Genomic DNA, 27,187 nt, shown 5'->3' on the forward strand with positions numbered 1-27,187 from the left:
GTCAGGATTATCTTTTTATCTTAATATGAAATAATGATAGTAGGTAGTTCTTTTTTGGTATTCTTTTTCATTAGATAAAAGCACTTGCAATTAAAACTAGTCTCTCAATACATATTTCTTAAGTGGATTCATGTATACATTATTGTTTCATTGGCTTTAGTTGTATAATCTTTGGGACTGAAGACATAGTAACTACATTTAAGAAAGTGATATGATTAGAAAGTGTGGATTCTATATAAATCTACTTCCATTGGGAATATATATGAATATGCATCAAATATTCATCTTGTATCTACCCACTGGTCAAGAGTAGTCTTAACTATATATATAACTATATATAACTATATATAACTATATATATATATATATATATATATATATATATATATAGAGAGAGAGAGAGAGAGAGAGAGAGAGAGAGAGAGAGATTATTGATTTCAGAGAGGAAGGGAGAGGGAGCGAGAGATAGAAACATCAATGATGAGAGAGAATCATTGACTGGCTGTCCCCTACTGGGGACTGAGCCAGCAACTTGGGCATGTGCCCTGACCGGGAATTGAACCAGTGACCTCTTGGTTCCTGGGTTGATGCTCAACCACTGACCCACACTGGCCAGGCTTGACCATCTGCTTTATGAGTCATATGCCCTCAACTAAACAATCAGTGAATATCAAGAGAAAACACAACACTAAGCTAAGACATTTTTACACTGGACATTTTCAGGTTAGGATCTTCCATTCTGGTCCATATTTTCGTTGGATGCTTTTTGTCCATTTAAACTTGATTCTAGATGAAGGGAAAGGAAGCTAAGGCGGAGAAATGAAACTTAGAGTTCAGGTTCCAAATGGTTGTGGCCATGATGTTCTTGGAAATGATGGTCATGTTCTCTCCACCTAGGGACCTTAAAAGAAAACAAGGTTAGGACATTTTATAAGCTTCTTTCACTGGGCCTGTCAGAGATTACTACTGAAATAAGGTATTTTCTGTAATTATTTTCCATGCTTAGAAAGAATAGGTTATAAAATTTGTTGGGGAAAAAAGAAAGAACAAAAATATTTACCACACCCACCCTGACTGCATTCCCTTTTCCCAAGTCTGTTCTCCCCAGAAATCTTGCTGAACACACCCAAACATCTCTCACTCTTAAGCTTCGCAGAAATAATTTGGGAGAAATTATTTACAGTGCAATAAAGAGGTAGAAACCGGAGGATAGAAAGAGGTTGATGTTTTGTTACTCAAAGAACCTCTTATTGTGAACTCACTGAGATTCTCCAACCTTTTATGTTCCACCAGCTTTTGCCTATGCTTCTGTATGTTATAAAATTTCATGCCCAGGGTCCCTATTATTTTAATGAGTAGGTTTTTAAATAACTCTCAGAGGAATGAAAGGACACTTGCTTCAGTCTTTTCTTCGTATAATATCTTCTTTGGAAAATGCCATTACTTCTGATTTTATCTGTCTGCACACATTGCCTTAGTTTCTCTCTATCTAATAGGATTTCACTTACTTTCATCACACAAATGCACATACACACATTTAGGCTTGAGGTGAGCAAAACTCACTAGTGGAGTCATCATTTACATCCTTATTTAGAATAGAGAACAGTACCTCCCAAAAGACAGAATCATCATAGCAGTTCTGGTCAGATGGTTGTCCCCAGATGGGTAACCTTAGAATCAAACCTGTGAAGGTGGGGAGAAGTCATGTTATGACACTGACGCTGATGAGAAAACGTACCTGCATAGTAATTAAGTAAATATTTACATTAAAGTAATTACTGTTATAAAAGCATCCCCTTGCACTTACATGACTGTTGTCAGAAGTTTAGTACATTTTCAAATTTACCAATTGATATGTTTATGAATAATCCATCATGCTGAGAGCATGAGCTACGGGGAAGTGTTTATTTTTATGCTGACCTGTGATCAGCCCTCCAACAACAGCTGTTCCGATGGAAGAACCCAGAGCAGCTGCTTGCATGATTGGGGTAGACCTAGGAAACAGAAAATAGAATATAATAAAATAAAATAAATTTAAAAATCTTGCTTCCTGTTATTATGATTATTTATTTTAGTTTAGTTTTTCCGTCACCATTTATCCCCTCTACGACTTCTTCCGCCTATACTAGTACCTCTCCGCCCTGTAGTCACCACACTGCTTTCCATGTCCATGAGTTCTTTCTTACTCTCTCTCTGAAAAACTTGGTATCGGGTTTTGATACGTGATCTGATTCATTCAACAAGTATTCATTGAGCTTCTCATGCCAGTTTCTCTTCTAGGCACTGAGGATAGAGTAATGTATACAACAAACATGAGCTTCTATCTCTTCTTACCCCATCCCAATAGCAGCAATTACAATGAAATTAAAAAGTCAGTAAGGTCAAAAAAGCTCATTGTAGCAAATATTGTAGAGACAACTCATTAAAGACACTAAAGTATATCTTTATATGTCATCTTAGAAGTAGTGACCTTAAAATGAAATGTGTAAAAAATATACTTCAACTTTGGAAATTAAAGACTGTAATAGTAAGCTATTGGAATGCATAAGGTGTTGCTACATGAATGACAAATGTACTATGAATGTAGGAATCTCCTTAGCACATGCCTCTCTTAGCAGGCAATCACTAAACACTTTTTGAAAGATTGAAGGAGTGATTGTATGAAAGTAACCAACTGGAAAATGAGAGTGTGTTGGGGTTTCATCTTCATCATTTAAGGGAAAGGTGCACTAAATTCAGATTTCTTTTGATTTGTTTATTTAAAGGGTTTAAATATTTCTACTATATAAAAATTATAGAAATAATACATAATCATTGTAAAAATACTTTTAAAAACATTAATTAAAAAATAAGGGAAACTAATTTCCCTCAAATTTTACCAGTATAACATATAAAACATGTAGTTTTATAAAATGCAATCATATTATAATACTAATGTCCCCATTATATCTCAATGTCTTTTTATGGCAGTAAATGTCATCTGGATCATAATTTTAGTTGCTACAGAGTATTACACTGTACAAATGTACTATAACTATCCAACTATAGGAGGGATATTTGGATTGCTTTCAGTGTTTTATATATTTTTAAATGCTGTGAGAATACATCCTTTTATGAACATTGTGAACTTGCCCAATAATTTCTCTAAAATGAAACTTATCTAGAAATGAGATTATTGGTAAAAGTTAATAAACTACACATGGGCTAATTCAAAGTTGTACATTTATGTCCCCATTTCTCTACTTTAGCTACCATTCTGTTTTGTCATTTGTCTAATCTTGTCAATTTAATAACTGAAGAATTGGTAACATTTCCATTTGAATTTCTTTGATTACTAATGAGATATAACATTTAATATATACTTATTTGTTTGACTTTCTTTTATTGTAAGATTACTGTTAATTTTACCAGAATTTGCCAAGATCTTTTACAAGATATTAAAAGATATATTTGATGAAAAGTGTTCCATGATAAAAATAAGCTTGAAAAACACTTGTTTAAAAAGAAGTTAACAGCATTATTAACTTCTCATTGTCCTATGCTTAAGAAACCTGATTTGCATTTTAGTATTCTCAAGAGACACAATGTGGGTTAATAGTCTTGGCTCTTGGACTAAGTATATGAACTGGTGCACAGGGCGTGTGAGTTTTACCTCCCTGAATGGGCCTTCCATAATTTCCCTCCCTACCACAACTCCTCCTGAGTAAATTGAGAAGTTGTTGCTAAACTTAGACCCAAGGACTAGACTCTCAACCTTGAAACCTACCCCAAATCTGGCCACCCAGTCAGATCCAGCTCATGAGCCAGATAGACTGTTTCACTGCATCTGTGGGACTGGTCTAGGAATGATGCTCAATAATTCCTCTGTTCTTAATCATGAGGCACCTCTTTAGAGTGTTTGCAGTATTTATACACTATAACCCTAGGAGTTGGACTCATTGATACATGCTTTTATCATGCTTGATTTAAAGCATTAAAACACTTTAGTTTTGGTCTTAAAAGCCTGTTAGGTTCTGGAGAGAACTGAAATAATATGTACATATTTTTGGAGATGCCTTCCAAATTTGTAAAAGGGGTAAAAAAATAAAACATACAGAAAACTCAGTCAAATATACAAATGGAAGAATGAAACATTTTATCTGGTAGGAAATGTGAATAAGCAAGTTTTTTAAATATTTATTATTATTGGTCTCAACAGGGTTAAATTTTAATCTGCTAAAATTGAAGAGGTTTTTCTTTTCAAATTATGCAACTCTAGCTGGTAGTAATGTTGAGGCATTTTCTTTATTTTTATTTTTTTTAAATTTATCTTTATTGTTGGAAGTATTACAGATGCCCCCCCTTTACTTCCCATTGACTCCCTCCACCCAACTCCCCCCTCCACCCCTCAAGCCTTGACTTCACTATTGTCTGTCTTGAGACATTTTCAAACACACATTCACTTTTTCTTCATGGTTTGAGCGGTCTTTAAAAATCGAGCATTTTGTTTCCTCCTTACTTGCTCTCTAAGTGATCTGCACTCTATGATCTTCCTAGCTGTTTGGCATGGATGATACTCATATCAAATTGCTTCAATATGGTTTCCTAAAAGTGACATCTGATGGCTTATGATATCACTTCCATGCTCCTGGATTTCATTGATAGCCGTTCTTCTGCCCATTTAAATAAGCACCTAGGCCCCCTTTGGGAAGAATCTACATCTGCATGGGTTTTAGAGAACAAATGGTATAATTCTCTAGTTTTACAGATGAGGATACAGAGCCAGAAGAGGATATAGGTTGGGTAACTTGTCAGAGGCCACATAACTAGTTAGTAGACATGTTGGAGCCTCACACCAGTGTTCCTGCTTCTCCAGATCAAACTGCTTTCCATGTTATGCTGACTCATTCTTTTTTTTTTAATATATTTTATTAATTTTTTACAGAGAGGAAGGGAGAGAGATAGAGAGAGTTAGAAACATCGATGAGAGAGAAACATCGATCAGCTGCCTCCTGCACATCTCCTATTGGGGATGTGCCCGCAACCCAGGTACATGCCCTTGACCGGAATCGAACCTGGGACCTTTCAGTCTGCAGGCCGACGCTCTATCCACTGAGCCAAACTGGTTTCAGCAGACTCATTCTTAATTGTGTGAGTTGGATGGAAACTATTGCTGAGCTCATCACATATGCTCAATATGCCCCATTTTGCTGGGATCAAGTAAAAGAGTAAGCCTATTGTAATCTGATGGTGATGATCAAATTGCCCTATCTACTAGAAGACAGTGTCTATGGTATATAAATTTAAATTAGCACTGTTAATTTACACAAAAAATACACCACAAAACAAAACCGAAATATTAATAATATTAAGACATCTTCCAATAAATTCTATTCTCTTCAGTAAGGACAATACTTACAGCTTTGGCCTGGACTGCTAAAGAACAAACTCTCTCATCACTGGATTTCACAGAGGGAGAGAAAACATTATTGGATGGTGGGAGGGGAAGCAGGAAAACCCACTGTTTCACTCACGTGTCAGATGCTCCCAAGGCCACTGCCACAATGCCTGCGAGGCCTCCTACCACACCAGGTAAGCCATGCAGGTTATGGACCCCACATGTATCATGGATCCTCAGTTTAGTAGCAAAAACTGGCTGAAATAGTAAAAAAGGGTAAAGCTTATTGCATTAGATATATAGGACTCTATAATTGAAATAAAAGATAATGCAAGAAACATTTTATCTACAGTCCACTTCTCCATCCAGGTCTAAAACCGACTTAAGCCAAATAATCTGAAAACATTGGTAGCAAAACTATTCCTTTTAGTGTTTGGTGGACGGATTTGAAGGCAAGTGATTTGAACTCCTACTCCTTCTTACTTACTGATCTTATCCTAAGTCCCCTTTGAAAAAGCACAGAGTTCTTAATTATACAAAACAAACATCATCAACTAAAATAGAACCAGAGTCATAGAAGCATCGAACAGACTGTCCAACCTATGAGGGAAGGCGGGGTGTGAGGGGGTAAGTGGTCAACGAAAGGACTTGTATGCATGCATATGAGCATAACCAATGGATACAGATGGGGAGGGGGGGTGAGGGCACATGCTGGGGGGTGGGGGTGGCCGGGGAGAGGTCAATGGGGGAAAGAGGAGACATGTTATACTTTAAACAATAAAGAATTTAAATTAAAAAAAAAACAAACTTTAATGGTACTTTGGAAAGAAACACAGTACTTGACATTCAATCCTACCAAGAGATAAATAACCAATATTGGATTCTTTCCAGCTACACAAAGGAAGTCAGGAAAGAGTATAAACACTGGACACCAAGATGTGAATGGGGCCTTTGACAGGAAAGCAAATGACTCGCAACAAGGTGAGATGCTTATGAAAGCAATTGTCACAGCTTTTCTCTGCTGGTGGGATGTGAGAAGATGATGGTGCAGAATCAATGTTTCACTCAGCATCTGTCATACTTACAGTCAGAAACTTAAATCCAAGTACGGAGACCATTCCTGCGATGCTCCCAATGATCATAGAAACGTACGGGTGGATCGCCATGTCAGCACAAGTGCCCACAGCAACGCCTCCAGCCAGGGTTGCATTCTGAATGTGTACCTGTAGGGAGCCCAGAAACATGAGTGAAGTGAGCTGAACAGGCAAAGTTCAGGACTGAATGAATCGAGGACTCAGGGACCCCAGGGCACAATATTCAGTTGAAAAGACTATGAATTATTTTTCAAATGAGTTTTTTTTTTAATATATAATTACAGAAAGCCTTTCCTCCAAGCAGTTCACATAGTATCTTTCTTGCCAGGGTTTCTTGGGAGTGTATGAGTGATCAGAGACCAGTGTGGGGAGGGATGTGCGGAAATAAGAGAACGTGTAGTGGAAGGGTGAGGAGTGAGCAAAGCAATCATTCTATCCAGGTTTTGCCTGTTGGTGCTGTTTGGGAACACATTCGTGGTTGTCATGAGCCAACAGAGTCCTGTGGCTGTTGTGTGCTTTCTGAGTCTCTGTTATTCCAGGATTCGAGAGGGAATATAGAGACATTTAAAGGCATGCATTCCACATGAAAGACAGCAGCTTTCCAAGTGCCATTGTACAGAGGACATTTGAGGATGGAGGAGAGTCGCCCATTTCTGTTGACCAGAATTCCTCAGGAAAATCTTATTCTTGCTTCCTGGACGAGGAGGAAGGTCCGCAGTACTTTTGAAAGAGAACAAGCTCGGCCTATGTGGTTTAGTGTTTGAGCACTGACCCAGGAACCAGGAGGTCACGTTCCATTCTGGGTCAGGGCACATGCCCAGTTTGTGGGCTTGATCCCCAGTAGGGGGCATGCAGGAGGCAGCCGATTGATAATTCTCTCTCATCATTGATGTTTCTATCTCTCCCTCTCCTTTCCTCTCTGAAATCAATAAAAACATATTTTAAAAAAGAGAACCACTTGCACATAATTTCCCCCCCAATTTTCCTTCATGAAGCAATCTGTAGAGCATTGCTTGATAAAGGGACAATATTCTTTTCCTCCCTCCAGTTGGAAAAGAAAAGTGGCTGCTTTGAGGACCACTCCTTCACTGCCATTACTCTAGCTCACAGGCAACAAAGCCAAAGGACCAACTTGGGGCATTAAAAAACAAGTTTATTTATTTTCTTTAAAAAATATTTTTATTGATTTTTAGAGAGAGAGGAAACAGGAGGAAGAGAGAAAGAGAAATATCAATATGAGAATGGAACATCGATTGGCTGCCTCCTACATGCCCCCTACCAAAAATTTAGCCTGCAACCCAGGCATGTGCCCTGACCAGGAATCGAACTAGCAACCTTTTGGTGCATGGATGGTGCCCAACAAACTGAGCCACATGGGCCAGGGCAAAAATGCTTTATTTTGAAATAATTTTAGACTATTTAAAAGTTGCAAAAATACTGCAGAGAGTTTCCATATATCCCTCACTCAGTTTCTCAGGATGTTAACATCATACATAATCATAGCACTAGAAAATTAGCATTGCTATAATACTCTTAAAGACCTTATTTGAACTCCAGTAGTTTTCCCACTTAATGTCCTTTTTCTTTTTCAGAATTTTATTCGGGATCCCACATTGCATTTAATTGTTATTTCTTTGAGAGGAATATTTGCAGTTAGGAAAATAGAATCAACTTTCCTTCTCTACTCTCTTTTTGCTTCTCTTGACATGTCCTGTTTTAGATTTTCTAAGAACTTGGTGATAGCTTTATTAACAGTTAGCTTTATTAGTAGAGAAAAATGCCTCAAATCTTTTATTTTTGCATGACTATATTCACTCCTAGACTGTAAGTTTCTTGATAACACTTTAATTTTCCAAAGTACCAATTTGATGAAGAAAAGAATGAACACTTCTCTTCAAAATGTTCTTCAAGGTCTGCAGTGTTGAGATCTGTCCTGGCAGCTTAGCAGAGACGCAGAAATGACCAACCATTCGTGTCACTTAGTGAAACTTCCATGAGGTTAAAGGGGAGCCTTTGCCACACCAACATATGCTTTTCCTTGGGATGTTGTGTATTTTAAGTTGGCTCATTCTAAGAAATAAAAGACTCAAGAAAAACCTTGGATCTTCCCAGTAGCTACCGAAAGAATTTAGATAGAGAATCTGGTCCAGGAAGGAAACTATGATCATTGATAACTCTACTTTCAATATGAACTAGGTGTGATAGATAGGGAGAAGCCCGGCAAGGACTTTTTGCTCAGCCTTCTCTGTGTCCTATTCTTAAAGATGGTCCAATAAACATTTGTTCAGCAAACATTTGCTTCTCCATCTCCATGTGAATTGCTTTCTTCCCCTTTGAAGTCCAAACCACTATCCCTTTTCCCCCTTAGTTCAAAATGACATATAAGCTTCAGCTGTCCCATTTGTCCTCAGATCACATAGTCGTGTGGATCCCCATCTGTACATACATAATTAAGTCTAGTTATTTTCTCTTGTTAATCTGTCTCATGTCAATTTAATTCCTAGGCCCAGCCAGAAGAGCTCAGAGGGAAAAGAAGACAATGTTTTCCCTCCCCACAGGGGTTCATATGACACTCACCATATCGAGCTTGCCTCGGTGCTCAACAAGGCTGGAGAATGCATAGGCTGTGAGCACGCAGGCAGCAAGAGAGAAGTATGTGTTTACCACGGCCCTGTATTCTTTGTCTCCAGCTTCAGCGATGGCCGAATTAAAGCTGGGCCAAAATATCCATAAGAAAAGAGTCCCTGAAGTAAACCACAAAAAGAGATATTAGTTCTTAATATGAGAGACAATCCAGGGGAGGCGATTTACCTTGGAGACTGATAATGTCTCTACTTTTAGGCTTTGTTACCTAAGAGTTAGGAGGGGAGTCAGCATAAACAAAAGTAGTATTCAGAGGTCGTTCCTCCTTGAAGACCTTCACAGCTGTGTTGGAGTTAACCCTCCCTCGTGCCTGACCAAAGAGACAAGAACCGAGCAAGTTCATCACTACTCACCAATCATTGCAAACAAGTCCGAGTGGTACACAGACTCCTCATTGTCATGTCCCCGTCTCAGGCCTGGTCGATATAAGACGCCTGCTACAGCCAAACCAAAGTAGGCCCCAAAGGCATGAATCGTCATCGATGCTCCAATATCAGTGGCCTGAAGGGGCAAAACATTCATGCAGAAGGTGAATCTGAATCTCGATACAGGAGGAAAGTCAATGAAAGGACTGCTTTATGGGTTTAGCAATAAAAAAAGTAGATCAAGAGAGAAAGAATTTGTCAGAGAAAAGGGGAGAAAGCAAGATATTTAAATAGAAACACTAGGCTTTGGAGCCACATAGAACTGAATTTTAATTCTAGGTCAGGTGGTACTTCCTTGTGATGTGGCTTTAGACAAATTACTATACTTCTCTGAATCTCAGGTTCTGTTAAATGGGCAAATATTTCCCAGCTAGTATAAATGAGACCACGTTTGTAAAGTACTCTGGTCCTTAGTGGGCACTCAATACATTTTAGGTTATGTTTCCAGGTTAGGGTAAGTCTCCATGAAATATTACGCTTGCCTGTGATACAAAACAAAGATAATGTTTGCATTTACTTGACATTACAGATAAAACTCACCTAATTGCAATTTAAAGATGTGAAGCTTCATAAAGCCTAGGTTGCCCTGCCAGTGTTGTTCAGTGGTTAAGCAATGATCCATGAATTAGGAGGTCTGGGTTGAATTCCCAGTCAGGGCACATCCCTGGGTTGTGGGCTTGATCCCCAGTGGGGAGTGTGCAGGGGGCATGCAGAAGGCAGCCGATTAATGATTCTCTCTCATGATTGGTGTTTCTCTCTCTCCTCTCTTTCTCTCTCTGAAATCAATAAAAATACATTTTTTTAAAAAAGCCTGGGTCTTTCCCATGTTTTTTTTCACTCTGCTATATGATGACATGAAAACCAGCCAGCCAGAGGTCCAAGATTTATTTGCATATGTGTTAGGTCCCTTTTAGCATACTGTGTGGCATTGATCCAATGTTCTGCCTTTCCTGCCCCTAGAGGGAAAGTTCAGAGTACCAAACCCGAGGCATTGTTCTGTCCTTACGAAGACAGGAATATGATACTATATTAATTTACTTAAGGTTTTCCTACTCAGTAAACTCCTATGTGCCATTCAGGTTCAGCTGAACTGTCCTTTCCTCAGAAAGCCTCCCCTTGTCTCCGCCATCTAAATCAGGTCTTTCAGTTACATTCTCTCATGACCCCCTCTACTCATTTTTTCATCCTATGTATTATAATTTATAGTAATATTTGTGTGTGTGTTTGCATGCACACATGCACACATATGCACATGCCTGTGAGTGTATGCTTGTTTGTTTGATGTCTGTCTCCCCAATTATATTGTAAATTCTGTAATGACAGGGACCTTAACTATTTTGCTTGTTATGGAAGCACCAACACATGATACCTAGAAGGTTGTCAAAATAATTGCTGTTGAATGAAATGTTCAATAGAAGCATATGCAGCCTGTTGAAGAGTGCCCAGGAATATCCTATTTCTAATTCTTGGGCTACTCAATGATATTTTTATGGAGAAGAAGAAATTTGACCTAGGCCTTAACAAAAGACTTAGGAAAGACTATTCACCTAGTAGTTGAGAAAGAAATAGGAATCGGTCGTTGGTAGGAAATATAATGCAATAAGAAGAGTTTGGGAGTTAGAAAAATCTGGGTTTGAATTTAGATTCCAGCAAGTCATTTAGTATCTGTGCTCATGATTGTTTGTTTTTCTTCTTGTGTAAATATTAACAAAAATATCACCTACCTTATAGCGTTGTGATGACAAAACGAGAAATGTCTACAAAACTCCTGGTTCACAGTAGGCACTCAAATAAATGAGGACTGTTTTTACTATTTTCTGTGATATAACTCTTGCCAGGGCCTGTCCCTACATAGAGTGGGCATCCATTATGTGTTGTGACCACAAACCATGTCCAAAGTTAGGTGAGTATAAATCCGCTAACACGTACCTTAAATATCTCAGCAACCAGATGTTCATTACCAGCAAAGACAGCAATTTCTGTGATTGTCATGATCAGCATTTGGAGTGGGCTTATTTTCCCCAGGACAGCTCCAAAAGAAATCAAAACTGTGGCTGTACTGAAATCTGCATTTATCATGCTAAGGGAAAGAGAAAGAATACATTAAAGAATAATGCAAATCCCAAATAAAACTGTGAGTTGTAATAAACTACAGCATCACCTTACACAGAGTGCAAGGCCCTTCTCCACGCCAGTCCTCATCAGTCACTTGTCCCAGGCCTGCTGTTGGCGCCTCCCACTTCCTAACCCCTCCTCTCTTCCATTCACTGTACACTCCTCAGTCACTCTAACATTTCCTTTATTTTAACCTACCTGATCTTTACCTCATTTAGGGTTTTACTTTATTTTTGTTGATCTGATAAATGACCTATTTTCTAGAGTATTTGCATTTCAAAAATAAACTTAGAAAAATGACTAATGGTAGATTTGCGTTCCCTGTAGCTGACATTAAAAGAATAATAATTTTATGGCCTTAAAGTCAGACCAGAGAAGACATAGACAGTCATGTATGATCCAGCTCAGTAGAGCAAGACATAGATTTGCCTCCTTGGATCTCAACCATCTTCTATTGTGTAAGGCAGACAATTTGCCTGCTAGCTCAGAGACTGGCTGTCAAGAGAATAAGCAGAGAAACAATTGCTCTGAAAACACAATGTTTGAAAAGTAAAAAATGCTTACTTTTTTATTCCAATGTGGATTTTATGTCCATGGCTGTGCAGGATCCCCTGCATAAGAGTGCCCCACTGGAGGCCCAGAGCAGCAATCAGTAGGTTGATGCCCACACTGCTGAAGCCATATTTCTTCAGGAAAGTCATGAGGAAGCCAAACCCAACAAATATCATAACATGCACATTTTGGAACACTGCAAAAAAGCAAAGGGGGGAAATCTGCATTAGGGGAGCACAAAGGAAGTGTTATATCATAGAATATCCCATTTATTTAATGCGACAGCCTTTGTGCAAGACACTGTAAAGGGAGAACATTAACTGGGCAGCCAAAGGCCAGGTTCCAATGGCAATCATGAGACCCTGGGAAAGTTATTCAGTGTTTGAACCTTTTCTTGGAACATTGTGTAATATCATAGTGTGTTCTTCATCCTCTGCATGAAGAGTTTCCCTTTACCTTTCCCCTGAAGAAATCTTTACAAAGCACAGTACAAGCATCACCCCCCTCTTATAGGTTTTCCCAGTACTACAAGGGAAAATTAATATTTTCTAGTGTCTTTCACACAGCTTTCTGTATATACTTCAGCTTTAGCATCAGTCACATTGTGTTGGCATTTATTTAGCACGTGTCACACTGTAACAGGTGGTCAATGAGGTGTCCTTCTGCACTATATAGCGAGTTTCTTTATTTAAGAGATTAGGACATATTCACTCATTACTCCCCAGGGTTTGGTATAAAAGCCTGCATATAATAAAAAAGGCAATAATGGTTAAGTGAATGAACTAGTCTCCATTTATCAAATGTGTATAAATAATAGTATCAGCCCTGGAAATCTTATCAAATCACTATTTGAGTCAAATGAGATAATGTGTTTGTTAGCAATTTCTAAACTGATGGAAGGAAGGCTGTATCTTTCAGGGAAGCAAATACTGGACTTGATATCTGGAGATGTAGGCTCCGGTTCCCAAATTCTACCACATGATTGTGTGACCTTGGGCAAGTCATTTATTTTCTGTGGGCGTCAGTGTTCTCATCTGCAATACTGAAAAGATCCTGTTTCACAGAGTGACTCTGAGTGGGATAATCCTCTGTGGGAGGGAGTATCAGTAATGTGCTATCTAAATGAAACACATGACTAAATGGAGATTGTCAAAACACAGGCCTTTTCCTCCAGAAATTTACAGCTTAGTTGGTGAGACATATATTTGGTAGAACCATATGAAATTGACATTTTTGCATTGAATTTACCAATGAAAGTTGGATTATTGGCAATTTCTTATGGTTCAACTCAATAGATACACAAAGCAAATTAAGACCAAACTGGGAACAAATATAAAACCAGAGCTAAATTAAACCTGTAAGTGTTGAATTAATATTAACCACTGTAGCCTGATGTTTAAGTGCAAATAGGCATGAGGGAGAACATGCCTAGAAGCTATATCTCAAAGGAACCTGACATTAGGATCCAATTAATTTACCCAAAGGTGGACACAGGATTTCAATTCAGGCCTGATGACACCTGCTCCTCCATGCATGGAGCACTGTGGGGTGTAAGGATAACCAAGGCAGAGTCTTGGCCTCGCCAGCACTCGGAGACCTGCTACTACCTCTTTCCTCTCTCTACCTCTGTTCTCCCATCAGGCTTAGCCCACGGTGAGTTTAGGGTGGGAGACGATGATCCTGGGGTCTGTCTCCTGCAGGAGAGGCTTTGATGCACTGGGCAGATCCCCCACTTAGCACTGAAAGATCTATTCCTGCCCTAACCGGTTTGGCTCAGTGGTTAGAGCATAGGCCTGTGGACTGAAGGGTCCCAGGTTCGATTCTGGTCAAGGGCATGTACCTTGGTTGCGGGCACATCCCCAGTGGGAGGTGTGCAGGAAGCAACTGATCGATGTTTCTCTCTCATCGATGTTTCTAACTATCTCTCTCCCTTCTTCTCTGTAAAAAATCAATAAAATATATTTTTTAAAAAAAGAAAAAAAAGAAAGATCTATTCCTTCCTTTTCCCTCGCCGTAGGAAGTGCTGCTAGATGATAGCCCTAAGCTCTCAATTCTCTTGTCAATGTCACAGTCCTTTCTTAGGGTAACCTGTGCCCAATGACTAATTCACATGAGCATCGCCTGCCACAGGAAAGGACCACATGTACATCTCCTGTTAGCTCATCCTAATCTCAGAGTTTCCTGTTGGGATCAGCTGAAGCCGCACCTCTCTCTGCCCAAACCCTTCTGCTACAGGTGTGGATCCTTCAGGCATTCCCTAAGAAACCTCTTTCAGGCTAACGTCTGTCTTTGAATTTGTTTCTTGAGGAACCCAATCTGCAGCATCTTTCCTTTGGGCTTCACTCCCCACCCCCAACTCCACAGAACTTTCCTGACTTTCTCCCCTACACAACTTGTATACCCCATTTATTTGAAACATTGCCAATTAAATCCGACTAACTAATCTGTGGCATTGATCACACCCAGATGTGGATGAAGAGCCTGGCTTTCCTAAGGTTCCCAACATTTAAAAAGGGCCCCTGGAGGCCTGGGAACTTAACATCAAGTATTACTCTATTGCAAATAACAGAATAGACATCATAGATTACGTCACTAGGGTCCTTTGCTGGTCTCACAGCGAGTCTGCTTTGTATGAGTGCAGCAAATGATCACATAAAGAGACAGAAACCAGGCCAGTCTTTCATGATCCAGGCACACTTTAGTGTCAGTCATGCTTTCGACCCCATACACACATTGAGACTCTGGCCATTTCGTTGTTCCTTGGAGCCCCCTCCCTAGAGAGACAGGATGAGGAGGGTGAGAAAGGAAACAATCCATCTCTGGGAATCATCCCTGGTCAGCAGCTTTGAGGAAAGACACAGAGGAGAATGCTGCAGTTTTTAACCTGCTGCTGGACATATGTCACCTAACATCAACTTGTTTGATTTTTGAAGTACGGGTGACCATATACACTCCTCTTTCTTTACAAGTTGTTTTTCCGCCATTTATTTTGTTTATGTAGACGTTTAATATAGATCATCAGCTAAGTTGGAGAACAAACTAAGTCAATATACTCTAGTACATAGCTTATTCTCTGGCTTTACTACGTCTTTTGTGGACAATTTTTCCTCCTTAAAGGAAGGTTTCGATTACATGAAGTCCAAAGTCTCTTTCAGCTCCACAATTTGTTTACAGCTACAGAGACAGAACAAAAATAAGGACCCAGTTCTACTGACTTCACTGTTGTTTTTTAATTACACAAAGTTATTTTCCTGAACATCCTTTGCTTTTTTATAAATTAGAGTACTCTTGTTCTTCCTGTGATCTACCGATTTTCTTTTATTTTTAAAATATTTTTATTGACTTCTGGAGAGTCAGGAAGGGAGAGGGACAGAGAGAGATAAACATCTATGTGAGAGCGGAACATGGATCAGCTGCCTCCTGCATGCTCCCCACCAGGGGATCAAGCCTGCAACTGGGGCATGCGTCCTGACTAGGAATCAGACCGGCAATCTTTTGGTGCACAGGACGATGCTCAGCCAACTGAGTCACACAGGCCAGGGCATGATTTTAAAGCAGTCAGTACCCAACTATTGAAAAAACTGTTTTATATGATTTTGTAATGGCTCACACTGGTAGCAATAATTTTTCAGGTTCTGTCCCCATTCCCCTTTGATGGAAAACCAGACATTTTCTATGGAGGGAGGAATTTCTCATATTAACTATGCTCCAATATTTTTCCTCTCTGATTTAATTCTTGTTACTACTTTCTGCTCCAAGGGGGCTTAGGACCTCACCTATTTTGTTGCTAAAGAGAGCTAACAAAGTTGTGAAAGCTCTCGACAGATAATGATTCTATATAAAATATATGGATTAAAAGGTTTATAAATAATTATGATAATGTATTATCTTTCATTCTGCCATAAGATTCTGTGGGTGGGGACTAGGAATAGGGCCACAAGTTTAGTGTTCTTGTGCAAGACTTCCATTAAAGGAATAAAGAACCTTCTTTGTAGAGGAAAAAAGGAATTTCCTTAGTGGTTTGAATGTGAAGTCTTCTGACAGGTCTAAGAATTGCCAAGACTCATCTACATCAGATATTCTCAATCAGAGGTGATTTTAGCCTCCAAAATAAATTTGGAAATGTCTGTTGTTTCTGTTCTACCTTACTTCCATGTTTGTTTTGCAATAGAATATCTTACAAGCCCTGATAACTCAACATGTTAAAAATGCAACTGATTATTCCAACTCACCTCTGCCATCACTGACAGCCAGACAAAATGAAATGGAACTCTTCTTTTCCTCTATTTCCTGTGTATGCCTGCTGCCTACAATATCCTCTCCATCCCACACCCAAAACTTCTTTACCTGGCCAACCACATACTCTACACAGTATTACCAGACCCGGCTGTAACACTGTGCATGTCCTCTTATTTTATCTCATTTGTTTATGTGTTTACCTGTTTTGTTATTCTATGTGCTCACCTATCATTTATTCAGATAGACAAATGAGCCAGCACTGCCAGTTAGGCACTCTTTCAGGAGAAAGTGAGTGCAAGTCTGAAGGTCAAAATCATGAGGTGCTTGTCCATGATAGATCCCCACAGAAAGTCTGGCATGTGTAGCTTTTCAGGAAATGCCTGTCATGTGTGAATAAATGGACCACTGGTGGGGGCCACTGATAATTGATCTAATTGGGACTGTAGGACTTTATTCAGAAACTAGAGGCCCAGTGCAGGGTGGGTCCCTCAGCCCAACCTGCACCCTCTCTGATCTGGGAGCCCTCAGGTGAGCCCTCTCCAATCGGGGAGCCCTGTCGGCTTAGGCCAACTCCTCATGGTTCTCTGCTCTCTGCGGGGCCTGGCCGCTCTGCGCCCGCTGCCCAGAGGCCCTCCACAGCCGGGGTGGGATGCTTGCCTCATTGCCATGGCGATGAAGTAAGTATTCTGCCAGGCTGCTCACTCTGCCTGTTCCTACCATGACTGGGGGACTCCAGCGGGGCTGAGGGGATCCCCATCTTTGTGAGGGAGTGATGGTTAATTTGCATATAACCTTTTTATTAGATAGGATATTGTTTTTCTGAATCAAGTGTTAAAACCTACCCAGCTCACTTTCTAGTTAGGCATTTGTTAGCTTTCTTGTTATATTTTGTTTTTCAGTGGTTGAGGGTCAACAAGGTGTTTGCATCCACATAGCTTTTTGCTCTTAGTGAGTTCCAATCTTTGAGCCATTGGGATTGTATTCTGAACTCTTTTTTCAGAGAATAGTATCCTGAAGATAGAATCTTTTCTCCTCCACCTGCCAAATATTTTAATTTCACATATTTCAAATATTTAGAAAAATAATATAATTAACACTATACTATCCATCTAGATTTATCAATTATAAATGTTTTCTTCAGGTTTACATGTATATATTCTTATAAGCCATTTGAAAGTCATTTTGCTCCAAACAACCAATATGAATCTCTTAAGCAAAAGTACATTCTCCTAAATAACCACAATATTATTCTCACATCCAAAAAATACCATATTGATACAATTATATCATTAATATAGAATCTATATTTAAATTTCTCAAGCTGTCCCAACTTGTCCTTTTATAGGATTTTTTGACCCATTATTCATTCAAATTTCATACATTTTCTTTGTTATATGTCTTTAGACCCTTAATTTAGATCAGTTTTCTCACATGCTTTTTATTGGTCATGAAGTTCTGTCTTTTATGTAGTACTAGTGGCCCAGTGCACTAATTCGTGCACATTGAAAGGAAATTAGTTAGAAGATATATTTAATATCGCTATTTGCCCTTTATCTATAGTAGAAGTGTCAACCAAATTCACACTTGACAATGACAGATTAAAACACACACATGTGATTGGCGCTAGCAAGAGCTCTATATGTATCATGCATGCGCAAGTCAACTTAGCCATATATATATAGTAAACTTGCTTAATTAGACCTGCTTTCTGATGTAGCTAAACTTTTTTCAGCCCAGTGAAGCACCTCAACTTCTCTTTCAAGTAATTGTCAGCAACACAGCAATAAATATCAACATGAAGCAGATTATTATTGTAGATCACTCAGAGAGAACAAAGGGTAAAATGTTTAACTGCAGCAGTGTTTAGCTATATATATATCTACACAGTAAGAAAACCTGAAAACCTGAAGTCATTTGCAAAGTCACCATTTCTTCTTTTCAGTTGGGTCAAGTTTCTAAGCTTTCTAAATCTCCGTTTTCTGGCTAATGAAAAGAAAATAGGATTCCACCGAGTCTCCTATCTACCTACTCCAGGACTTCTGTGAGGATCAAATGAGATGAGGAATGGAAAAACGCTTCACAGACATTTAGTTAAAGTGTAAATGTTTTAACCTGGCTATAAAGCAAGTCGTGTTCCTGGGCTGAAGAAATTGCAAGGAGGCTAGTTGCTAGGGAGAGGAAGCTGGGTGTTGCTACGTGACATCATTACCCGGATGGACACTTAGCATATTAATCTTTTATATATATAGACTAGAGGCCTGGTGCACAGATTCATATACCGGTGGGGTCCCTTGGCCTTGCCTGTGCCTTCTTGCAATCTGGGACCCCTCAGGGTATGTCAGAGAGCAGGTTTTAGCCCAATTCCCGCAGGCCAGGCTGAGGGACACCGCCGGTACATGACTGGGGCCAGAGAGGGACCATGGGAGGGCTCCAGGGTGTGTCCAGCCCCACTCACCCAGTCCCATTTGGCTGAACCCCAGCAGCAAGCTAACCTACTGGTCAAAGTGTCTGTCCCTTGGTGGTCAGTGCACATCATAGCAACTGGTTGAACAGTTGAATGAACGGTCAGACACTTTGCATATTAGGTTTTTATTATATAGGCTGTCTCACAGTTTGCATTTGGTTGATTGCTTCACTATAATTAGAATTCAACAAAATGTTTTCATAGGAATTTGATACAACTGGTATTATGTACTTCCCATTTTATCACACCAGGTGACACATAATTCCTTTATCCTGTTACTGTGATGGTAAGTTTGAGCACTTGGTTAAGATTGTTCTGGGAGATCACTTCCTTATGAATGTACTTTTTGCCCTCTAATCAATATGTAATCTCTGGCCTTCCAGGGCATGGTTTAGTAGTTGAGCATTGAACTATGAACCAGGATATTATGGTTTGATTCCCGGTCAGGGCACATGCCCAGGTTACAGTCTTGATCCCCTTTGAGGGGCATGCAGGAGGCAGCCAATCAATGATTCTCATTTTTGATGTTCCTATCTCTCTTTCCCTCTCCCTTCCTCTCTGAAATCAATAAAAAATATATTTAAAAAAGAAATAAGTAATCTCTGGGGTAATTCTTTCAGACTATGTATTCTCCAATAACTCTTCACCTAATCATTTACAGCCATTGATAAACCATGCTGGAATCAATTACTATATTTTTAATTACAACATGTTAATTTTCTATATCTATTACTTCAATTAAAGTAATGAATTGGCATTCTCTGTAAAAAAAACTTCTTTCTTCTTCCCTACTTCCTTTTAAGGAATATATCTATGAGCTCCTTGTTTGTTTCAGTGTGTCATGATCTATTACTATTACTATTATCATTATTATTTTTAATATCCTGTTTATTCCTAATTTGTGTAGTTAGTGCTCCCTCAAGGAGGACACTGCTTTCTTTTGACATATCTCCATCCCATTAGCCTTTATGCACTTGGCTTACCCTGACCTGGAACTAGCAATTTCTCCAAAGAGTTGCTGAGTGGGGAACGGTACGTAAAAACCAAAATTTGGGTTCTATTTTTGCCTTTTGCTTTTTTTTTAAGTAGACAAAACTATTCAATTCAAAGGCAGCACACAGGGATCTATTGGAGGCTGGTATCTTATTGTAAAGTCATAAACCACAGACAGTATGTTAATATAGGCACTGTAACAATTCTAGGTAATATTTAGAATGGCAGCAATTTCCTAGGAATTTTTTTCACTGCACAAATGAGTTACCCTTTGCCTGAAACATACATCTAGATTTGCTAAATCTTTTGGTAACAAATGAACTGAATGATATCTGAATAAATATAGGAACAAATTCTTAGATTTAGACTTAAAAATAAACAATTGTATTTAATCCATTGTTAATATAAAAATTCACAAGATAGTTTATATTGCTATGTACACCCTTTTCCAGTTTACCCATATCTAACATGGTTATCAAAATGTAATTTGCAGCTATCAGGGGTCTGATAGATTAAAATTATTGCATGTAATTCTAAGATGTTATTTGCCTCTTTCAGTGTATTGGTATTTCCACAGATGGTGAAACATAATGGTATGCAAAATTACTAGCATTTTATCATGAATAAAAGAAGTGCCACCAAACTGTACAAGTAGTCATGGGATTTTTTTTACCACCACACACTTGCAGGGGGGGAAAATCCAGTTTTTCTTAATAATTCCTCGATGAAGCAGTAAAAATTGTTCATTTTAATTATTGACTTTCTCATGCATGTCTTTTTAATATTATCTATGAATCTGTATGCTGAAATGCAGTTACACACAAAGTACTACTGAAACATGATGGTTTTCTCAGAACAAAAGGCACTTTTGTTATTGTCAGAGTTATGAATGAAAAGAGCACCTTTTTTCATGGAATTCCATTTTTACTTAGAACAAAGACTGATGTAGACTATGGTTTTTCAGATAGGTATTGATGTTTCCTGAAAAATGAATGAAGGCTATCATTTCAATAAAAAAAAATGACAGTACTTGTTGCCAGGAATACTGACTGAATTTTTAAACATTTAGAGTTTTGGAAAGTTTGTATCTGCCAATGACAAGCTTATTAGCTTTCTAATACTTCCCAAGGATTTCCTGATGAGATTATTGATGATATTAATAAGTATACTTAAAAAATAATATGGATGAAATATGTCAACGTTTGGAATACCTGCATAGCCATGAATTAATATTTTTCTTATGAACAATATAGAATGCTATAAGATCACCCATAGGTAAATGATTCATTCAAAGTGCAAGATAGACCAGTGAATTTTAATGTAATGAAGTACCAAAAGATCATTAATATAGTTTTACTGTCTCATAGGCATCACTGTGTTTGTAGAATCTCTAATAAAATGTTAACAAGCCTCAAAGGGCTTTCTTCTTAAACTTTACTTTTCTCCAGTCTGTGTGCATGTTAGCAAGGATTAGCTCACAGTCATGGTCAAGCTTTATTCCTTGTCAAATTCTTTGCCTCAACAGCGTGACCAACACTTTGCTAAATGCCATGGCAGCCAAAGAGCATCCAGCAAAGCTAATTTCTCAAATGCGTATCTCGGGTTATTCACGACATGAAGTGCCATTCAGGAGTGCCACACATTCCATGGTTGTGCCCTGGGATGAATGCTAATCCCAGGCCTGTGTAAGTAACATCATTTTTTTAATTATTATTATTCACAAAAGCCTGGCAGTATGCAAGGAAATGAGAGAGAGATATCTGATTGAATTTGTTTAAAATACAAATATCTTACTTTACTTATTTGTGAAAAACTCATAAGTTCTACCACATTACAATTGAGAACTGTTGAAATACACTGTGAACCCGGCCGGCATAGCTCAGTGGTTGAGCATCAACCTATGAACTAGGTCACAGTTCAATTCCCGGTTAGGGCACCTGCTCAGGTTGCAGGCTTGATCCCCAATGTGGGGTGTGCAGGAGGCAGCTGATCAATGATTCTCTTTCATCATTGATGTTTCTATCTCTCTCTCCCACTCTCCTCCTCTCTAAAATCAATAAAAATATTTTTTTTAAAAAAGAGAAAAGAAATACACTGTAGCTTCTTAGGCAGGGACTGACCTCTCTGAATCCCTGCACCTGGCACAGTATAAGGCTCCAGGAGGCCCCCAAAACATCTGTTGACTTGAACATTGCCTCTTAATGAGTTAATATTTAATAATCTTCTCTCCAACGACATGCTGTTCCACAGTTTTGTGCAAATTCATTGTTTAAAATGTAGGAAAAAAATATACATGTACAACCACAATCATGTAGTTCCTAGGGCTACTCTACACAATATTTTAACCAGGGATAATATATCTGACCTAGAAGATTAGTATTAGCCATAATTTGATCTTTCCTTTAAAGAGTGAAAAGGAATCCTGCCTTTGATATCATTTTAGATTCCTCTCTTTTTGTTATCTTGTTTGACACAACTGATATATCAGAAAATCCTGCCTGCTACACTTTCAATTATAGCTAACATTTGACCATTTCTCAGTACTTCCTCCACTACCACCTTGGTGAAGCCTGCTATCATTTCTCTGCTGGGTGACTGGACTGGTTTCCTAATATGCCTTTCTACTCATCTCTGTCACCCCCTGCAATCTATTCTCTACTTAACAGCCAGAAGGAAGCTTTAAAAACCTAAGTCACAACAGTTCCTCCTCTCAAAGTCCTCCAGTGGCTTCTCAACTCACTCAGAATAAAAACAAAGAACTTAAAATGCTCAAACAGCACCCAGGCTCATACACCTCTGACTATTCTCTCCACTAGCTCACTTTTTACATTAAATACCCCAGTGCCTTTGCACGTGCAGTTTCTTCCACATAAAATGTCCTTTTCCAAATATCTAGTGTATGGCTTACTCTCTTGCTTCTTTTAGTTTTATTTACTGTCACTTTAAAGCAGAAAGAACTATCTAGACCAGCGATTTTCAACCCTTTTCACCTCATGGCACACATAGCTAATTACTAAAATTCTGCGGCACACCAAAAAATATATTTTTTGCCAATGTGACAAAAAATAGATATAATGTTGATTGATTTACAAAAAAATAGTAATTACATATCCTTTTTGATCCAAAGTAACTTTAAAAAATCAAATGTCTATAAATGTATTTAAGAATTTTTGGTACCAAGAACCAGATGCAATCTTATTACATATCATAACCAAAAAGATGCAACTCTATTATATGACCAATATATTTATGGTTCAAGACAGGACATTTACACCTGACAGCTCTTGTTCTGTTGAGCATTGAAACTTTTAAAATTTTACAATCTAAAGGAAAAAGAGGTCAGGTATTGCATATTTTAAAAATTCTTGTGGTACACCAGTGTGCAGTGGCACACCAGTTGAAAATCGCTGATCTAGCTTATACATTAACTGCCTGTCTCAACCAGCTTTCTCATTTAAACCACAGGACAATAAGACAATTTAAGTGACTATTTTATAATTCTCTCAAGGAAATTACAGGATTGGTATCATTCTAGATGCATATGATAGAAGTTAATTAATTGCAAGCAATGGTAGCTTGGCCTATTAAGACTTACTTCTGTCACATCACCCTGGTTGTGAAAGGCTGAAAAGACATCCTCCCTTGTTCAGATGTACCTATTTCATTAATATCGCTTCATTTATCGCTGTGGCATTTTATTACCATCTAAATGTGAGTGTATGTATGTGTACATATATAAATTAAAAATAAATATTTTTATAAATATTAATATACATATATATTTGTATGTTTGTAGTCAGTCTTCCTGGAACATAAACTTCATAAGGGCATGGACATTGCCTACATCGTTTGTTTTATTCACTTCCTAGAACCTAGAGCTCTGAAGATTGTTTTACAAGAATTGGGAGCTTAATAAATATTTTCTTAATAAATCATGAAATGAATTAATTTTCATTTTTTTTGCAAGCAAAGTATAAGGGTGATATGATTGCTAAGCAACTGACAAAATGAGCATATTTAGTAATTCTCTCCAACTTATTTTTTCCCCTCAAATTTTGAATTGAAGTTTTACCTAGGAAATTTTATGCTGGAACTTAGAGAATTCAGCTTGAATTATGCAAATTATGAGGCTCTCAAGATAACCTTATTTCAATAACACTCATCTTAGATCATAGTTTGGCATTTTATCTGGTATATTTTGTTTACATGTGGACCAGATAACAGAGTTTTAGAATAAAGAGATCATATTTCTTTTATCTTTGAATAAGTTTGCTGTAGCACGTGCTTGGTATGAAATAAAAACACTTATTAGATTAATAAGTGAAATGTACAAAAGCATGTAGATTTGAACAAACTTCTGATTTGTGTTTATTTTCTAGCTTGAAAATTATGAAATTATTTAATCAAGAACCTTCTTAGACATCTATATAATGTACATAGAACTAGACTTGAAGTCTGACTCTCCAATTTATGGTTCTAACTCTTAACTTGCAATTGTGCATTTCAGCTGAGTCATGTAGCTCTAGATCATTTCTACATAAGAATACTCCCCACTTTAAAAACTCCTTCGAAATGTATATAAATGAGAAAACAAATGTCAAATTGTTTCTTAAAAGCTTATACATTTTTTATAAAACTATAATAAGCATTGCTACCATTTTAAATAATTTTAACTGTTTAAAATTGTTTGAGCCTCATTTAAAAAAATAAACAATCTAGATAAGAAAAATATATTGCTACTGCCTTTCATGGTTACTGAGGTATCAAACAGGCCTGCTTCGTCATAGGCTATCAGTGTATGTATGGTAGTAATTGTCATAGCTTGCTCTTCCAAACTTGAGATTAAATTCATTCTTTCCTCTGTCACGATTTTCAGGGAAGGATTCTGCTTTTAAAATGTTAGGTGTTCACAATTTTCATCTCAAAGGAACAAACTTCCTTCCTTTCAGAATATTATAAAACCATGAGCACATTCATTTCAGTTAAAGCGCTATTTATATCCTATATGATCCTAAATGACTACTTCTTATATCTTAGGGCTCCAAAAAATCCTGGCTGCTCTTCAAAATACTTCAATTTGTTTCTACTCTCTCTCTTCCAAAGTTCCATTTATTTATTTATTTATTTATTTATTTATTTATTTATTTTTATTTTCGGTGGGATGTGATATTTTTATACCTTGCAGGACTAATGAATACTTCAAAGGAAAAATAAGGCCATTTAGCCATGGGTAGGCAACACAAAAAGTTTATCAATTATTTTAATTTGTAGCTTCTTGTTCTGATATTTTAATAGACACATATTCTATCCAAACACCGTAATTACAGAGACCAGATGCCACAGCATAGACTTATAATACCCTTAGTACTTACAACTGTCACATAATTCTATGAGGGGCTCCAATGTGGAGCTCAAGTGGCTACAGCATTCAAAAATTTCACATTCTGAGAACCTGAAGAACCTAAAATGTATAAGAAGTAGATTGCCTACTCACGAGGGTATAATTCAAAGAATCTGTCCACATCTGTTGAATTGGAGCTGCGGAGCTGCTGGCGAATATTCTGATCCGTTTCATACTGAACAAATAATCCAAATAAAACAATCATGGCAACCTCCAGGCCAATGGCCATGAGAGGGAATTTGAACCTCATGTTGGTGGCAAAGGACAGAGGCACACTGTGGGTTTCACAGGCTGCGGGAGGTTGATAAAAGCAGAGGGACTGCTCTGTGTGTGGACTGCATGTTAAAGGTACACCAATGACATTGCAAGAAAAAAAGCACGGGCAAGACTGGTTAAAATGTCCCGCCCATTGGTGGGAATTATGCTCTCTAATCAAATTGAACAAAATAATAAAGTATGCTACGTATACTGCAGCATTTGACTGGTTGAGTAGTTCACATTTGTTGCCCTTCTGAGCAGAGAACTTCCTATTGAAATAAGCTGAGTCATGAACAATCTGGGAAAATAATTATTTCTCTCTTTAGCTCTTCTCTCAAGCTATTCTTTGTAAATGGAGCATTCTTTCCACACATTCTCTCCCCACATCCTGCACCAGACACACATCATCCTTCAGTTCTTAGGTGAAAGGTGACATCCTCAGCAGCCTTCCTTGGCCTCCCATCTTAACCCAGCTTCTCACTATTCCCTCTCCTGGGATCAGGACCTTTCTGTCACAGCACTTCCCATAGGTGGTTGTGTGTGTGTTTATGTCACTGCTGGCGAATCTTTTGAGCTCGGCGTGTCAGCATTTTGAAAAATTCTAACAAATCTGGTGCCATGCCACATATAGGAATTTTTTGATATTTGCAACCATAGTAAAACAACGACTTACATTTTTGATATTTACTTTATATATTTAAATGCCATTTAACAAAGAAAAATCAACCGAAAAACGAGTTCGCGTGTCACCTCTGACACGCGTGTCATAGGTTCGCCATCACTGGTTTATGTGGTGCTTGTTATTTAGCTGACACGTTTTAAATGGCTGTTCCCCTCACTGGCCTGTTGCTCCTGAAGACAGCGGCAGTGTCTCTTTTGCACAGCATTTAAATTTTTGAAATTATAGTTGATGTTCGATATTACATTAATTTCAGGTGTACAGCGTCTTGGCTAGACTGGCTCACATAATGGTTTCTATGACTCATGAAGTGTTGCCCCCCGGTAAGTCTTGCACCCACCTGACACCATGCATAGTTATTACAATATCACTGACTCTATTCCCGAAGCTGTACTTCACATCCCCATGACTATTTTGTAATTACCGATTTGTATTTTGTGATCCCTTCCTCTTTTTCACTGGCAAATCTTTGTTATCTAGAATCAATACCGTGCTTACCACAGAGTGGACAATTGGTAAATATTATTTGAGTGAATTAAATTAAGGGCAGTCTCCATGAAAAGAAAAAAACAGCTCAAAGGCAATCCAATCATGTCATGAAGGGAAATAGAGACAACCATGCTGTAAGGAATTACATTTAAATGATAAACATATAGAATCCCAACAGTAATGTTAATAGTGCTGTTCACTCTCTCATTACTTCAGTCAGCCAGGGCTTCTCATCTTGATCTCTTGGGCTGAGGATCAAGCTCAAATTACGGAGCTTGGAAGAACCAAAGGTCTGGCAGACGGTAAAGAGTAGTGTGATGAAAGTTCTCCTGCCAGTTCTGAACCACAAAAGGAAGAGGCTGGGAGCAGGGCGGTTCTGAAGTGTCGATGATGGGAGACAGCTCTCTTCTCGAGCTTCAGAGACTTTCAGTGGGTGAGGTAAATGTGAACTGATCAAG

The 27,187-nt window shown here is 38.2% G+C and overlaps 1 protein-coding gene across 1 annotated transcript; it reads right to left on the reverse strand.

The window, feature by feature from the left end:
- Positions 1–826: 826 nt before the first annotated feature.
- Positions 827–25,553, reverse strand: RHAG (Rh associated glycoprotein; the record flags this gene model as incomplete). Its single annotated transcript, XM_081093592.1, has 10 exons — positions 827–901; positions 1,610–1,683; positions 1,921–1,994; positions 5,514–5,635; positions 6,463–6,600; positions 9,049–9,215; positions 9,468–9,615; positions 11,469–11,619; positions 12,219–12,402; positions 25,397–25,553. The coding sequence occupies 10 exons, from the start codon at positions 25,551–25,553 to the stop codon at positions 827–829; spliced, it is 1,290 nt and encodes a 429-aa protein (XP_080949718.1).
- Between the last annotated feature and the right edge of the window lie 1,634 nt (positions 25,554–27,187).

Source organism: Myotis nattereri (assembly GCF_964212035.1).
Source record: "Myotis nattereri genome assembly, chromosome: 6".
NCBI classification, from domain to species: Eukaryota; Metazoa; Chordata; class Mammalia; order Chiroptera; family Vespertilionidae; genus Myotis; species Myotis nattereri.